General features: G+C 44.5%; 1 protein-coding gene across 2 annotated transcripts in view; it reads left to right on the top strand.

Moving 5' to 3' along the window:
* Positions 1-15,400, top strand: part of LOC113032039 (nuclear factor of activated T-cells, cytoplasmic 1-like) — a 60,712-nt gene that overhangs the window by 30,070 nt on the left and 15,242 nt on the right. For both annotated transcript variants that reach the window (XM_026184684.1, XM_026184685.1), the window contains exons 7-9: positions 598-653; positions 2,712-2,844; positions 11,019-11,672. In XM_026184684.1, coding sequence (XP_026040469.1) covers positions 598-653; positions 2,712-2,844; positions 11,019-11,672 — 843 coding nt within the window. The remainder of the gene's footprint in view (positions 1-597; positions 654-2,711; positions 2,845-11,018; positions 11,673-15,400) is intronic.

Genomic DNA, 15,400 nt, shown 5'->3' on the forward strand with positions numbered 1-15,400 from the left:
AGACCTTGCATGTCATTGAATTTTAAATTCAATTCTGGGCTTAACGGGGAGCCAACATGGGAGAAATATGTGATCCAGAACTCTTTTTTAGTCCCAGTCAGAGTTCTGGATCAACTGAAGGCTATTCTGGGAGCTTTTAGGACAGCCTGATAATAATGAATTAGAATAGTCCAGCCTAGAAGTGATGCATGCATAAACTAGCTTTTCAGCATCACTGTGACACAGGATGTTTCTAATTTTAGAGATGTCAAAGAGGAGGGTGCGTGACAGACAGCCTGAAAGGGGGAGTGAAAAAACACTAGAGAGAACAGGAGCAGGTCTATTATAGGAAAGAATAGTGACAAAAACGTTTGAATGAGATGACTTTGGCAGTGTGAAAATGAAACTGATGAAATAAAAAGATCCAAAACAGCACATATCAACAAGAACTTGAGAGAACAGAATTTCTTTATTCAATTTCTGTCGAAACCGTGATGTTTTTTTTCCCCAAATCCAAAAGTCTGTAGCCACACTCCAAATGAGGTCCATCTCATCTATATGTTGATGCAGTTTGTAAGGGCCTCCGCTAAATAATGCATTTGTCTTTTTGCAAAACAGATGGGCATCATCTTTGGGAGACGGAAGCCAAAGTTGACAAGGACTCCATCAAATCAGTGAGTGCACCTTACCAGCATGATTTATTTGAAATGCTCGTGCCGTCTCCAGTCCCACCTTCCCGTGAGACTTTTTCTCCTTTTCCTCTCTCTGTCTTTTCCTCATCTGTCCCCTGTAATGATGTAACCTTTGCTAAGTTATTACAAATTGCAACATAGACAATGATGTTTAGCCGATGCAATCCTGAATGGAATTTTCACAAAATCTCCTTATCCTCTTGGAAGTAATTAGACGCAGGCTGTCATGTTGTTTTTGCATCTAATCCATGAAGATACACATGTATGGGTTACACACACACACACACACACACGCGCGCGCACACACACACACACACACACACACACACACACACACACACACACACACACACACACAATCCTCCTAGCATAGCCAGACGTTTAGTTCACAGTGAGGTTTGCTGAATTGGGCTCAAACACTTCATCTACGTTGAGACCGTGCAGCCAAGTGCAAATCGCACCCTACCTGCTGCCTTTCATGAGGGTGGTAATGAGAAAATAAACCAGTGTACTCGTTTAACTGACGCTCAGTCGGACTGTTAATGTAGAAGCAAGCGAAAAGGGAATCGTCAACAGAGGGAATGAGGCAAATGTTTTTCTATGTGTCACAGGGAGCTGCCTGAGCTCTGGACTTAATTAAGATTTCATCAAGGTTCATTAGGCCTGCTTTTTACTGTGGACAGAGTCAAGAACAGAACCTGTTTGCTTGTGCAGGATGACAGTATGTTTTGAAATGACGATTCTTTTCATCAACTGTGTCAACCCACTGTAAACTAACTGAGGTGATTTACACTCGCACATAGTTAACTATCCCCAACTAAAGTCTGCAAGTCGGGATGTTTGTCGTTGGCTTGCCGCTGCTGTTTCGCTTGGGTAAATGACTCGGTTGCATCAGTAGGACAAATATGGAGTGTGGTGTCTAATTGCTCCGCAGGGCCGGCTGATGCGTGATGGCTAGAGTCCCGGATGCTGGAAAATTAGCAGTCAGCATTGATAAAACACAAATCTTACAGTGTGTTTGTAAATCTAATAAACAATTACTTAGAGACAGCGAGCGAGAACAGGCCCTCTTCTTATGCCAGCTGCGACTAGACTACTCTAAAGTGCTCCAGTCTGACTGCCTGCTCGACTGTGTTTTTATTGCCATCGAGAGTGTGCTAACTTTCACGGGGTTGGGAAGCGAGGGAAAGCGGCGCGCACGCACTTAACACCCTAAAGTCTGCCACCTGCATGTTTTTCTTTGTCATTATCTGGAGGGTAGACTGGTGCTGAGCTCACCTCTGACTTCCCCCCACCAACCCGTCCCTCCCACCTTCCTTCAAGTGTGGCAATGACCAACAGAAACCTGCTCTCTGTCGAAAAATGCCTCACTCTGAGCCTGTTTAGATCTAGAGGAGAGTCACAGCTGCCCCGGGATCATTTTTTTTTGCAATGTTCTCAATATATTTGCAAGTTCATATCCATACAGACTTGCTGTGGTGTATCGATGCAGAGGAGGCGAGCAGGCAAGCCAGCAAAGGCACGGCTGTACAAACAAATAAGCTGGCTGCCTCCCTCCTCTCGTGCAGTACAGGGACGATGCTAAAGCTCCTGGGTTTTCCTCAGAGACAAACACAGGCACTGGACCAACCTCTTGAGCTCTCGTGCTGCATCTACACAGTCCAGACGTGCTCATTTAGACCTGCTCCCAGTCCAGCCTCTTGGAAACAGTATCCTGAATACTGGCCAACTGCAAAACAAACATAGCTGTTGATTAATCTCTTAATTCCCACAGGTGTACAGTCATTATAAACCCATGCTGTGTAGTCTTTCCAGTCTTTTGAATTTGCAGAACTTCCTTTGAAAATATCATGGTGATCCCAAGCTTTCCAAAATTTGCAAAAACGCCTCAGCCTAAATTTGAGACAAAGCAAGAAATAAAAAGTTTAAACTACAAAGCACAAAGTACTAAAAAGAAGTTGGTTATTTAAGAGGAAGTGTGAAAATCAAAATGACGTCTCACACCTGAGTTTTTATTATCATATCATATTTCTGTTTTAGAACGCTCTTGTTGTGGAGATCCCGCCATATAGAAACCAGAGAATATCCAGCTCGGTGCAGGTTAACTTCTACGTCTGCAACGGCAAGAGGAAGAGGAGCCAGTCCCAGCGCTTTACCTACCTTCCTCCAAATGGTAATAATCATCCACCCACCCTTTCTATTACCAGTGACACTGCAACACTCCTATGCTTTGCACAAGCTGCACGCTTTGCGTTCTTTATTGCAACTGTGTGCCTTTTCACATCTTGACAGCCATTCGTCCTATTTTACCTCAGCCGTTAAAGTGCTACGTGAAATTTGTAGCCCCCCTTTTTTTTTGTGAATGTTTTTGACGTTGTAAGTGGCAGCACTTGGCTGAAGCCTCTGAGCGAGTGCAGGAGGTGTGAAGTGTGTTTATTCTGCAGTGACAGCACGTTCCCCAGCCATGAGGTGCACCTACTGAGTGACAGAGCCTCCGAGCACTGTTGATGTAGAGGAGTCAATCTCCCAGCGACCTGACTTTCACACCCGGCCCCACACATTCTCTTCCAGCACACTTATGAATTGACAAAAAAACATCCACGCACACACACACACACACACAGCCAGCCATTGCTTTGCCATATCATTCATGTAGCAACCTGAAAACCCAGAAATACCTCTGTCTGTGTGTGTGTGTGTGTGTTTATCACAAGCCTCAGTGTTTATAGATGGCTTTCACGTTGGAATTTGAAGAATGTATTGTTAAGAGTTAAAAAGTTCAGCCTCGAAATTACATTGCGAGCTATTTGCTCTTCACAGTAGGCACAGGTGAAATATCATCTTCAGTATCGCTTTCAAGCATCCCACGAGAATAGCATTATTTTATTGCGCCGGTTTGCTCTTTCAAGCCGCAGCTTTCCAAATATGGTGCCATAGTAAGTCCTTTGCTTGTTGGTCTGCTGAGAAGCGGCACCGACGCAGTTAAGAGCTTTTCAAGACACCGGAGAACTCTTCTGCCTCTTTAAACAGTAGTTGCTGAAGGCAGACTTAGCAAATGCTGCAGCTCATTTGCTCGAGTCGGTTTTGGAATTCTAACCAGTAACCGTGCTTTTACAAGGCACGCATTCCCCTTGTGATAACCAGCGAAATCCATTAGATCAAAACAGTGGTATCTTGTTTTCATTGATCAGAGCCTAATGGGTCTAATGCTTCTGGGATAGCAGGCAAGCAATGTGTTTAAAGACCAGAGCTGTTAATAAGATGTGACATTTAGATTATCAGCAGATGCATTTATGGCCTCGGGAGATAAGTGATCAGGATTTTGGATGAGGCTCTGAGAACAAATAGAGCACAGCCCTATTTGGAGATGCCTGATAATATGATGAACAAGTGCATTGTGGGTAACCGGACAAGTGTGGGACAAGACAAACTGTGGCCATATATAGCTGCTCATCCGTTTCATATAGAAAGAGACAGAGAGAAAAGGAGATGCAAAGGCTTTTCAACATCCACGGCGCATCTCAAAGTCAGTTCTCTGAGCGTGCACGCAGCTCTAATTAAAAGATGGCTTGTTGTGTTCTTTCCTTTGCTGCCAAATAAACCACAAGTACAGCGTGGACCACACAAGCGGGGCCCATGTCTTGTCAAAGAAGTTTAATTAACTTACAAGTGTTACAGCCAAAGCGACCACGACAAGGGTTTTGAGTTCTATTTTCAGATACAGCATACGCATTAAAAAAGTACAGCTGATCATATGAAAAACAGAGACTCTGTTGGGAGATAGCAGGTGAAGCAGAACACAGAGCTTGAGTTCCATAGTTGTGATCTACCTGGTAAAAACTTTGGTTTTATTTTTTTGACCACAATGTTAAAATTGTTCTAATTATCACAGACTGTGCACAGTGAGGATGACTGCAATAGTTTCACAGTTTCAATACTGCAGCAGAGAATGAGGAAACCCTAGTGAAGCTGTTTGCTTTTGAGGGTTTCAGTGTGTGTGTGTCAACAGTGAGTGAAACAACCAACACTGCGGCCATGTACTCGGGGTGGGCTGCGGAGGAGAACACCCACACACACGCATAGACACACATTGCTGTCGACACTTTTTTTACTTCTTCTTTTTTTTGCTCGCTCGTATGAAAAGACTCTTCCGGCCCTATGTCCCACTTCAAGCACAGTTGTGGTCTCTGACGTTGTTTAGAAAGAACATTTCTTTCACACTCTGCTGTCTGTTCATCTATAAAAAGCAAACCAAAACCTTAAAATAGCCCAACTTGTTTAAAACAGCGGAAGGATGAAGCAAACACTCTCTGGGACCCAGATGCTAGTGAAAACCACCTTTATTTTCCATTCAGGTCATGTGACCATCTTGTTATTCTTTGACACTAATGCATATGTGGTTGGCAATACTGCGGCTAAACATTGATACCTGCATTTGAAGAACAAAACACATCTGGAGGGGGGGGATAATAAAACAAACAAACTGTTTGCTATATTTTGCCCCGCAAGTACACCAGACATATTATTTCAACAGGCATCATTATTTCAGCAGATCTGTATGTTCACTGCCTCTGTTGTTAATTAAGAAGTTTATATTAGGCCCGTCAGATGCAGTGGAAAGATAGCAATAGATGGATGCTGTGGAATTTTGAGACATTGCCATGCTAATATAGTGCAAAAAAATGGACATGCTCTATGTAAGTGAGGAAGAGGTAAATTGTGTATACAAAGCAGGAAACTGTTAGAGGAAGTGCCAAATACTGCAGTTCCTTTAGGCTGGCTGCTAAGGAAGGTAATAATTCAGTTCAGTTCAATTCAATATAGTTATACAGCGCCAAATCACAACACAACACAGTCATAGTCACAACAGTTGCCTCAAGGTGCTTTATATTGTAAGATAGGCCCTACAATAATACATACAGAGAGAAACCCAGCAATCATATGGCCCCCTATGAGCAAGCACTTTGGTGACAGTGGAAAGGAAAAACTCACTTTTAACAGGAAGAAACCTCCAGCAGAACCAGGCTCAGGGAGGGGCGGCTGTCTGCCGCAACCTGATGGGTCGGTAATACCAATAGACTTAAATTTTAGCAGAAATAGTGCAAAAACTGTTTTGGTCTGTATGTCTAATTCCTCATTTCTGACTATACGGGCAAACGTGGCTCCTGGTCGTTGTGTCCTTGGGCAAGACACTTTACCCTCCCGCCTACTGGTGTTGGCCAGAGGGGCCGATGGCGCGATATGGCAGCCTCGCTTCTGTCAGTCTGCCCCAGGGCAGCTGTGGCTACAACTGTAGCTTGCCTCCACCAGTGTGTGAATGCGAGAGTGAATGGTATTGTAAAGCGCTTTGGGTGCCTTGAAAAACGCTATATAAATCAAATCCGTTATTATTATATAAAATTTATGTATCACATTATGTTAAGGCTTAAAGTTTCATTATTTGGGACAACTGTGACTGACATTTGGCTGCTGCTAGCTGGACTCTTAGCTGTCTGCTAGGCTAAACTGGACTTCTCTGTCCTGATTGTGGTGTCGCTCATATGACTTTCTGTGCACACAATTGCATCAACGGCATATCTAAGAAGTCTGCGTTCCAGTTTTGGTGAGTAAAATTTCAGTATATTATTTATATGCTTGCAGTTAGAAGGTATCTCAGGAGACACCCTTGATAACCAAACTTCATAGTATTAGTTGATAATTCAACAACCAAACTACTAGTCCAAATATAGTCATGTTTTACATCAAAAGGCTATCCGGTCTTTAAGTGATGACGTGATGAATCCTGCTTCCGGGCCCAAACTACTCTGCGTTTAATAAGGCTGTTGTGCTTTTATCATGTTTTAATGCTTTGTATCTTGTTCTATTTAATCTCAACAAGCCCCTAAAAACAGTCAGTGATCACTGTCGGCCTCTCTCGGTTTTTGTTACCACTCTTCAATTTAAAGAAGAGTTTTTTAAACCTTACAATGTAATTACAGCTCAGCCCATGCAGCAGTATATTAATGACTAACCTCGTATTGTGGATGGATTATCTAAGTTGTTTTCCTGACTGAAGTTTGATCCGTTTACAGCATCCTGCCATGAGATTGTATTTGCACCTAACCATCGGGAACCCTCACCTAAACTTTTATTGAGTGGAAAAAAGTCCTCCGTTTGTTAGCGTTCATCCTCCAGCTTTACTGTTTATATTATGCTAACATAGATGTGTTGCTAGCGATCACGTAGCACATCATTATATACCAGCTAGCCCAACTTCAGTAACCCTACAAACGTCACTGCTTTTTAGTTTTCTGTCTTCATTTATGTTGGAAGTGATAGCAGAGCTGTACGTCTTAATTTGTTTCAGAAATCCCTCAGTCTGAACATGGTATATTATATTTAGATGGAAGCTAGCGAGCTAACTCCCTGCTAACTTCTAACTCCGTTAAACTTCTTCATGGATGCCTGGATGTTAAACTTAATTGTTACACCTGGTAGAGCAGCCACACTGATCATTTTATTACAGATGAAAGAATTTAGACAGTTTTTCAACTCTCAGTAATGCTGCAGTGATCGTTTGACTTGGAGACCTGCAGCAGTGTTTGGGCCCAGACATAGCTAATGACGTTAGACTTAAAGACCAGATAGCTATATTTTATATGCAGTCTATGATATACACAAAGCAACCCCCGCCTGTGTCCAAGTGAATACAAGAACTTGACCTTTCCCTTTACAGAACAAAATAAAGATTATTTTTTAGAATCTTTAGAAAAAAAGAGTTATACCAGTTATGGAAAAAATGTTTCTCCATTGGGATGAACTGATTATGAGGTATAGGTGCATTTAGCCGATGAGTCGAGAAGACTGCTATTGTTTAAATATACCATCAGCAGCATTTGCGGTTGAAGCCTAAGTGCCTGTCTGTGATGATGAGATGTACATGCAGAACAACTGTCGTCTGGTTCCCAGAATGAGCTTCCCTTTTCCGAGCTCCCGTCCAATAATTCTTGCGTGTGTAGAGATGTGACGTGTTGCTCTTGAAACAAGAAACAGTTTTCACCAACCACATTAAACAACAAATGCTAAAAAAATGCTGGCAGTGACCAAAGCTCGGGCGAAGAACTTCTCGGAACCCCTTTATTTTTACAGGCCGTTTGGAGATTCCTCTGTAATATCAAGTTCTATTCTTAACGCAAATGGCTGCCTACTCTCTCCCACCATCACTGCATCAGTCTGTGGTTGGAGCTGGAGAGGGTAGAGCCAGAAACATGTTCTGTGACACATACAGGAAAAGTTAATGAGCCACACGTTGATCTTTTGTTGTAAATATTTGCACAGTCATGTTTTTCTAAAGAAAAAAAAATCTGGACAATGACTGAACTGTTTCTGTCAGGTCTGCAGCTTTGGGTGTTTTTACACTAACCTACAGTATACCAAAGCCCACGGTATGCTGTGTGTCCAGATTGCCTACACAGTGGGACATGGTGCATGAGGTACCTTTGAGTTAATGAACTACCACCTGCTCCATGTTAAATGTCACGGGAGATTCATGCTGATAGTATGAGGTGTGTCCAGAATTTCTTAAAATGTTTTTCACAGTGGCATAATAGTATCATATTTTACCAGTGGAAAAGAGTGTTAGAACCTAAAATACCTCTTGAATTCGTCCAGAAGTACAGATGCTCTTCTTTAGAAAGTGTTTTATAAAGCTCACATAAGCCTTGCTTGCTTTTTTTAATGAAATAAACAGATACAGACACACATCCCTGTCCCTATTCCCATCAGAGGAAACAAGTGCTCAGTAAAATACCTAGATCATTCCTGATCAGTTCAATACAAGCAGACAGAAGGGAAAACTGCCAGAAATGGAGAGAAAACCATGTGCGGAGCATCAACAGTCTGTGGGCCATAACCCACAGGTTGGGAGGAAATAGAAGCCAGCTGAAGTTGCACTGGGCCCGGTGAATCTGTTTTCTCAGTTCTCATATAAAGTTGAAATGAGACATAGAGATGGACCAAGCTGGAGGAAACACGTCTGTTTATAAATCGAGGAGGGAGGAGTATGAATTTTGGAGAAAATGTTTGCAACTTTGGAGAACAGGCAAGTGGAGGTTTTGCTTAATGTAAAAAACAATGCTTAGAATTTCCTTTACTCTTAATGAACAGCCTTTTCCTACATAAGTCAAACATGTCAAACAGCCGTCCCATTATGCTGAATGCGAAATGAGGAATGGCGTTGCACCAGGCCCAAATGTGGATTCAAGGACAACTTGATTAGAACTTGGTTTTAAAAGGTCAAGGTCACGGTGAGCTTACAAAACACATGTTGGGCTATAACGCCAGACTTTATACACTAATTATGACACAATTTCGTAAAAATGTCTAATAGGATGAAAAGATAAAGCTGTAAAAACACTCTTTCTGGCAGCTGGTCAATGTCATAATCCAAGAATAGAAGACAGCGAGGTTGCAATTGCTGTATATGTCACATGTGCTCAGATACTTAAATAATGACAGCAATCTTTGGTGAAAGGCATCTGTACATGCAATAAATTACTCTGGACGTATGCAACTTTCATATATTGTAATTATTTTATTTTTTTCATTTAACTTTTGCAAGGAGACATTTGAAACAAGATATCAGTTTTCAAGATCCGTTAAGCGCGATGTTCTTTAAATATTTAACGGGACTTTTGTTTTTTTGACTGATTTCATAAGGCAGAAGGTTAAATGTGTTTCAAATTAGAGGCAGCAATGCAGATCGGGACCCCAAGCTAAAATATGAAAATGGTCTCATTTTATGACATTTCCACTCTGATATCACACCCTCGGCTCCTTGGCACACTTCTGTCCATTCACACCAGAGAAAAAGGCACAGGAGACAAAGGCAATCTGGAGGGAAGTAACTGTGGATGTTGTGTGAGCATGTGACTCACTTGTTATTCCCCAGGCCATGGAGAGGAGGCCTGTGCATCATGGGACTCGCCTCACCGTGCTGCCCCAGACACCAAGCCTGGTCTCTGGGCTCTGAAAGCAGACAAGGCTGACGTAAATGTGTTCCCTGCCACGTTATCGCTGCTCTGTAGCTCGGCACCCCGGAGGCTACAGACGCGTTTGGTGCCTTTTCAGACCAAACTCTCACATACCTAGATGTCTTTTTTTTTGACACAGTAAGGGACAATTTGCCTTTTTTTCTGTCAGAGAAAGGTTCTATTATGTACAAAAATCATACACACAGACATCTTATTCATATTGACAGCTTCAAGTAAATGTCACTACGAAGTACATTTAGCCAAAAACTTTTAATGGCTGGCACCAAACAGTCACCACACCCATTAACACATTTTAACAATTGCTAGGAATAAACAGTATGTCCATTGTGACTCAGAAGCCTTTGCTGTGCATTTGGGTATCTTAACACGGGCCTATTACTTTTGTGCTGGCACAGCCTGTGCATGTGTACTTATATAATAACTCAGCAGTGAGCTTGTTAATATGGATCCCTCTCCGTCACTCAACCCGGTCCATAAACACGCCGCTGTTTATGAAGGCTTCGGATTGTGATTGAAATTTTCAATTAATAGAAAACCTTTCTTGACAGTGAAGAGGAAGTATGTGATACCTGTCAGTCAGAAGTAATCAGGAAACAACGCAGACAGTCTGCACTGGATTAGAAGTTAGAAGGGAGCAGGCAGGATGATCAAATGGGGTCACTGCACTCTCTGCATTAGCTGAGGTCTGAAGCTCCTGAAACCACAGGCACAGCTCTGCAACCTCTTAAGCAGCTCAGGCAGCCTAATCAAAATCAAATCATCTCCTTTTTTTCACCCCCCCCCCCCCCTCCCCTCCCCTCCCCCACCCCACCACCACCACTATCCTTTTGGTCCTGAGAGAAACAATTACTTCTGGAGTGTGGAGGAAACCTGGGGGTCCAGAGCAGCAGCAGCAGCAACAGCAGCAGCACTCCACTGCTTTAAAGTACTTTTATTGGATATCAGAGCTGGAGGAGAGTCCAAAGAAAATAGGTCCTATTCATTATTAGAGCCAGCTGTGGCTTTCCACACTGATGACTCATCCATTTTTCTTTCCTCCCTATTCTTTTGCTTTTTTTCACGGTGTGGTAAAGATGGGTGGCAAAAGAGGAGGCGTAAGGATTTCTCTGTTAGAGGACTCTGCCAAGTTGACGCTGAGCCCAGATCCACTGGTGGTTGTTTGTTTGGATTATAAAGGGTATCACAGGCGCAGTTCTGCCTGCTCGATGCTTTACTCAGCCTCAGTCATACGCTCACTGCGCCACGTGGATTCCCTGCACGTTTTATAACCTCTCCTTTCTTTCTTTCTTTCTTTCTTTCTACTTTCCCCCATCAGTGCCGATCATAAAGACAGAACCCCACGATGAATATGATTCTCTGGGTACCGTGGGGCTCTCCATGCATTCCACTCCTTACTACAGCCAGCCAAGACTCACTCCCATCATGCCTGTGGCTGACCCTGAAGCCTGCCTGGTTGGGGGCTACCCTTCGTGCCCACCTCGCCATGCTGCCATGCCATCGTCACCCCCCAGTTCAAGCCCCACCCTTCATGACCTGTCTCCTGTGGCATTCAGCAAGTGCCTCCCCAACAGCCCCACCCACGCAGCAGCACCACCGGGACCCATGGTAGCGCCCCCTTTTCAGGACAACCCTGGCCACCCTAATCTCGCCCACCCATCTTCGCCAGATAACAACTCTTCTCTAGGGTTGCTCCACTCCCAGGGTAGCCCCAACCACCTCAACAGCCCAGGACGCCATAACTACCACCCTATCTATACCAACAGCAGCCCCTCATCTTCCCCAGCGTCCCACCCTTCCACTCCAGTTGGGCCTGCGGAGAGCCCATTCGTTCAGGCCTACAGCCCAGTTGGCTCAGCCCAAGCTGGAGGGAGGTCACCAAGCTTGCTACCTGAGGATGCCAGCCCACCTTCGATGGCCATCACCGTCAAGCAGGAGCCCCAGGAACTGGACCAGATGTACCTAGATGACGGTGAGTTCCTGCAGTGTATGCACATTATCCAGAATAATAACTAAATAAAGTTATACGTTTCTCTTTATGAGATCACTGTCCGTGCCAAAATTGGCTGTTTGGGCAACACATCACATTTATTTAACAGCTTTTTCTTATCTGCAAGCCCTCACGCACGGCCGCACCCTATTGCACCTCAGAGTATTTCCTGAAAAAAATTCTGGCAGCATATTTACGTCAGATTTGTTTAATTTTAGGCCCAGCGGATTTATTTGCTTTTGGTTTTAATGTGCCGGCCAGCTTATGTTGTCCGAATGGCCGCTTGACTTTCAAAGGGTAAATTGCCTTGATGGGATTTTGAAACAATCTGTCAAAACATCACAGCACTGGGGTCAGCCGGGGTGCAGCCGAACAAAAACAGTGGCACACGCGTAGCGATCCAAACTGTTGACACAACGACTAATGAAGGAAGCAAAACAATGGGTAGGGGTTTCCTGAGCCGGCCCACCCCCTCCTCATCGCCACCCCCAAATATCTGGGAGGGATGCTGGGACGCAGGAGGCAGAGGCTTTGTTTTCCCGTCATTTCCCCACGGAGTCCACACCATGCAGCTGTCGTCATCAGGGGAGACTGTGGGGTCACCAGTCTCCCTCTAGCAATGAAACCAGTCACACCCAAGAGACCATATGGTTGGGTTTATTGCCTCCTGTGTCCATCGCACATTGTGTCTCTAAGGGCAGCAACCTGTTATCTGTGTTAGCAGAAGCTCCACTTGCTGTTATGATATATATCCATAGAGCACATCCCTGGCATCCAGCCAGCTTGACCTGTTAAAATCTGCCTGCAAACTACTAGAGGTGGTGGAGAGGGGAGGGAGGCGCCACCGCATTGAACTCAGGAATATCACCCTTCCTGTGCACCTTTTGTTCAGTAAACTAATGTTGTTGCATGTGTGTGTATGAGCTCATACGCATTCACTCAACAGCTCTGGGAGTACAGGGGTGATAGGCATGAGGGGACCTGGGGAGTTTTGCTGTGGAACTGTAATTGAGTTGAAAAGCAGTTGTCAGCATATCTGTCAGTCTTGATGAGTCCCGTTAGTCATTATCTCATAAACAGACAACACAGACACAGGAGGGATGTCTGCCCCTTATCAGCTCTATAAACTGATTTGAAACTTTCTCTTTCCTCTAAAAAAAACAACAAAAGTAAATAAATCTTTTAGACTTTTTCCTCTTTGAATTCATACAAATCTGGACTGTCTGGAGATGTAAGCTGAATCCTTTCTTGTTGCTTTCAATAATTACGGCAGCAGAAGCGTTCACGTGGGCATTAATTGAATAATGTAAAACGATAGCTTTATTTTGAGTTTTCTACTACGGTTGCCAAACGGGTCCTTTTACACCAACCGACGTGGCAGTGCTCATCCAAGTAACCTTGTTTCTCTTCCCCGCTACTCCATCCTCTGTCACTTTAGCAAGCTCAGTCTTCCTCCGACCCGGTGGCCAAATGTATTCAGCCTGCGATTATAGCTACATTAGGGACGCACAGGAATGTGTATTGATTGACCAAAGACAGTGAGGCAGCCCCTTGAAAACCTCAGCGTGCTGCCGTTTACATCACCTAACGTCTGTGCAAGCATCTGTGGTAAACTCTTGGAGTCCTGGTAAGTGTGCGGTGGTAACAGCATACTGCCAAGGCATCTGCTGCTCCAAGGCCCGACCCTATCCAAAACCCCTCAAATGAGCCCTGAGCTAAAATAAATAGGATCGGAAGGCAGCTCAACCCGGCGTCTCACTCCCCCGTCTGTACGCATTACAGCCGTGTGTTAGCAAGCTCAATTAAAGAAAGAAGACTAGCAGATGACCTCACCGCGGCAGCGGTGATTTAACACCGGCCATGAAGAAAAAGCGTTCCTCCCAAGCAGTTGGGGAGGCCGTGATTTGGAGTCGGCAGGAGCACACTTGATCTTCCCCAAGAGCAGTGCACCTCCCACGCCCTAACACTGAGGCCTCCCGACTCTCATCAGCCAGAGGAAATGTGTCTCTCTGGCTGGGCCCAGGTTTTACACAGCCCCTGAGAAATCACTCAACTTATCAACGGTGAGCTACTGTACCGTAAGGAGCTGGGTTAGCAGGGAGGGGGTCTGAGATGTAAACACCCCTAACTGCCGTAGACACAGTCTCCATTGTAAAGTGCTGAACTCTTCCCTCTGCTGCGATAGAAGCTTTACTAACTTCAGTGTGAGCCATGATATGATGGTTCTTTTTTGTTTTTTCTGCAATGAGGTTTTATGGGAAGACTCCAGTTGGCAGTCAGATCACCGTTGGAGCTCCCATTTTCACTCAGTGGCATGTTGGCTCTCACCCGCTTACAGCCTCACTTCTCCTACCTGGAATTAAGGCCAAATATCAGCGTGGTTTAGGGAATGGAGGCGAGAAGAGGCTGAAACACCCTTCTGCTAGGCGACTACGCCTTGTTGCATTGTTGACTCACTGTGGTAAACAACTCATAGTGGGGCTCTTGTAAAAGCAAAGATTTCAGACATTTCGTACTTACTCGCAGCCCGCTATCTGTACTTTATGAGCTAGAAAAATGGCAGTCAAATGAGATCAGTGGGTACACAAATAGAATTTTATGAATAACTCGGTCTGAAGGATTACGTTTGTCTTGTTAGCTGAACTAATTAAGCCAAAAAAGAAAAAAAGAAAAAAAGCTTTAATGACAGCATGTTTTTGTCATATATTTTAAGGCGCACTTCTGGTGACACCGCTTCCTGTGACATATCTTGGTCTACATATGAAAAACACGGGTTACACAAACCTAAGCTACTATTCTGAGACTTATTTTTCTTGCCTTGGAAACCTGTTCCTGCTGTTTATAGGTATTTTGCTGTGGTTGCGAGTAGAGTAGAGTAGAGCAGAGGCGATGTGTTGGCAGTGTGAGGCATTCAGGGCCTATGAGGCTGCTGCCGTGTGTCCTGTCTCATTAGCTGCTGCTGTGATGGGTGATATCATGAAATGTAACTGAATGCAGCACGCAGCAAAGGAACTACTGTTAATCAGAGAGCCAGATTTCTACCACCTGCCTCTCTGGGAAACAGAGGGCCCTTATTCCCTAAAATAAGAAAAACACAGAGTGCAAACCAGCCTCTGCTGATTTCTGACATTTGACATATGTGCTCTGGTTTCCTTGTGTTGCAAGGTAGTTTTTTAGATGGGAGCGTTGGGGGGGGGGGGGGATTGCGATTGCTTCCTCCTCAATTCAAAGCTAGTGTGCTTTTTACTAACTGAAAACAGAATTGTTGTTGATCCTTCTTTCCTCCTTCCTTCGCTGCCCAACTCCCAACCCCCAGCAACAAAAGCGGAATTCTAGCCTTCCCGAGGATCTCTGTCCACCACCAGTGCTTCTGAAGGCAACTCAAAGCATTCTTCATGGAAACTTTTACACATCCTGGCAAGGTGCCCAGACCCCAGGACTCCGCAAAACCCCTAATGATGATTGAGCGTGCGTCCTCACTGCGCTGAAAACATGCTGAGTCGCTAACATTGGAGTGTGCCGCAAGGCTTCATTGGGGTGGGGGGGGCAGAAGACTGCAAGATTTGGGGGTTGAAGTGCCTAATGGGACTCACTAAAGCAGGGCTACTCCTGTATGTTTAGACAGCATTAGTATAGTATACGTGCGTGCGTGTTTTTTCGCTATTAGTTGGTCGACTCGGCTTAGATGTGGAAGCACTGTAAGTGACATC

The sequence above is a fragment of the Astatotilapia calliptera genome, chromosome 11 (assembly GCF_900246225.1).
Source record: "Astatotilapia calliptera chromosome 11, fAstCal1.2, whole genome shotgun sequence".
Taxonomy (NCBI): Eukaryota; Metazoa; Chordata; class Actinopteri; order Cichliformes; family Cichlidae; genus Astatotilapia; species Astatotilapia calliptera.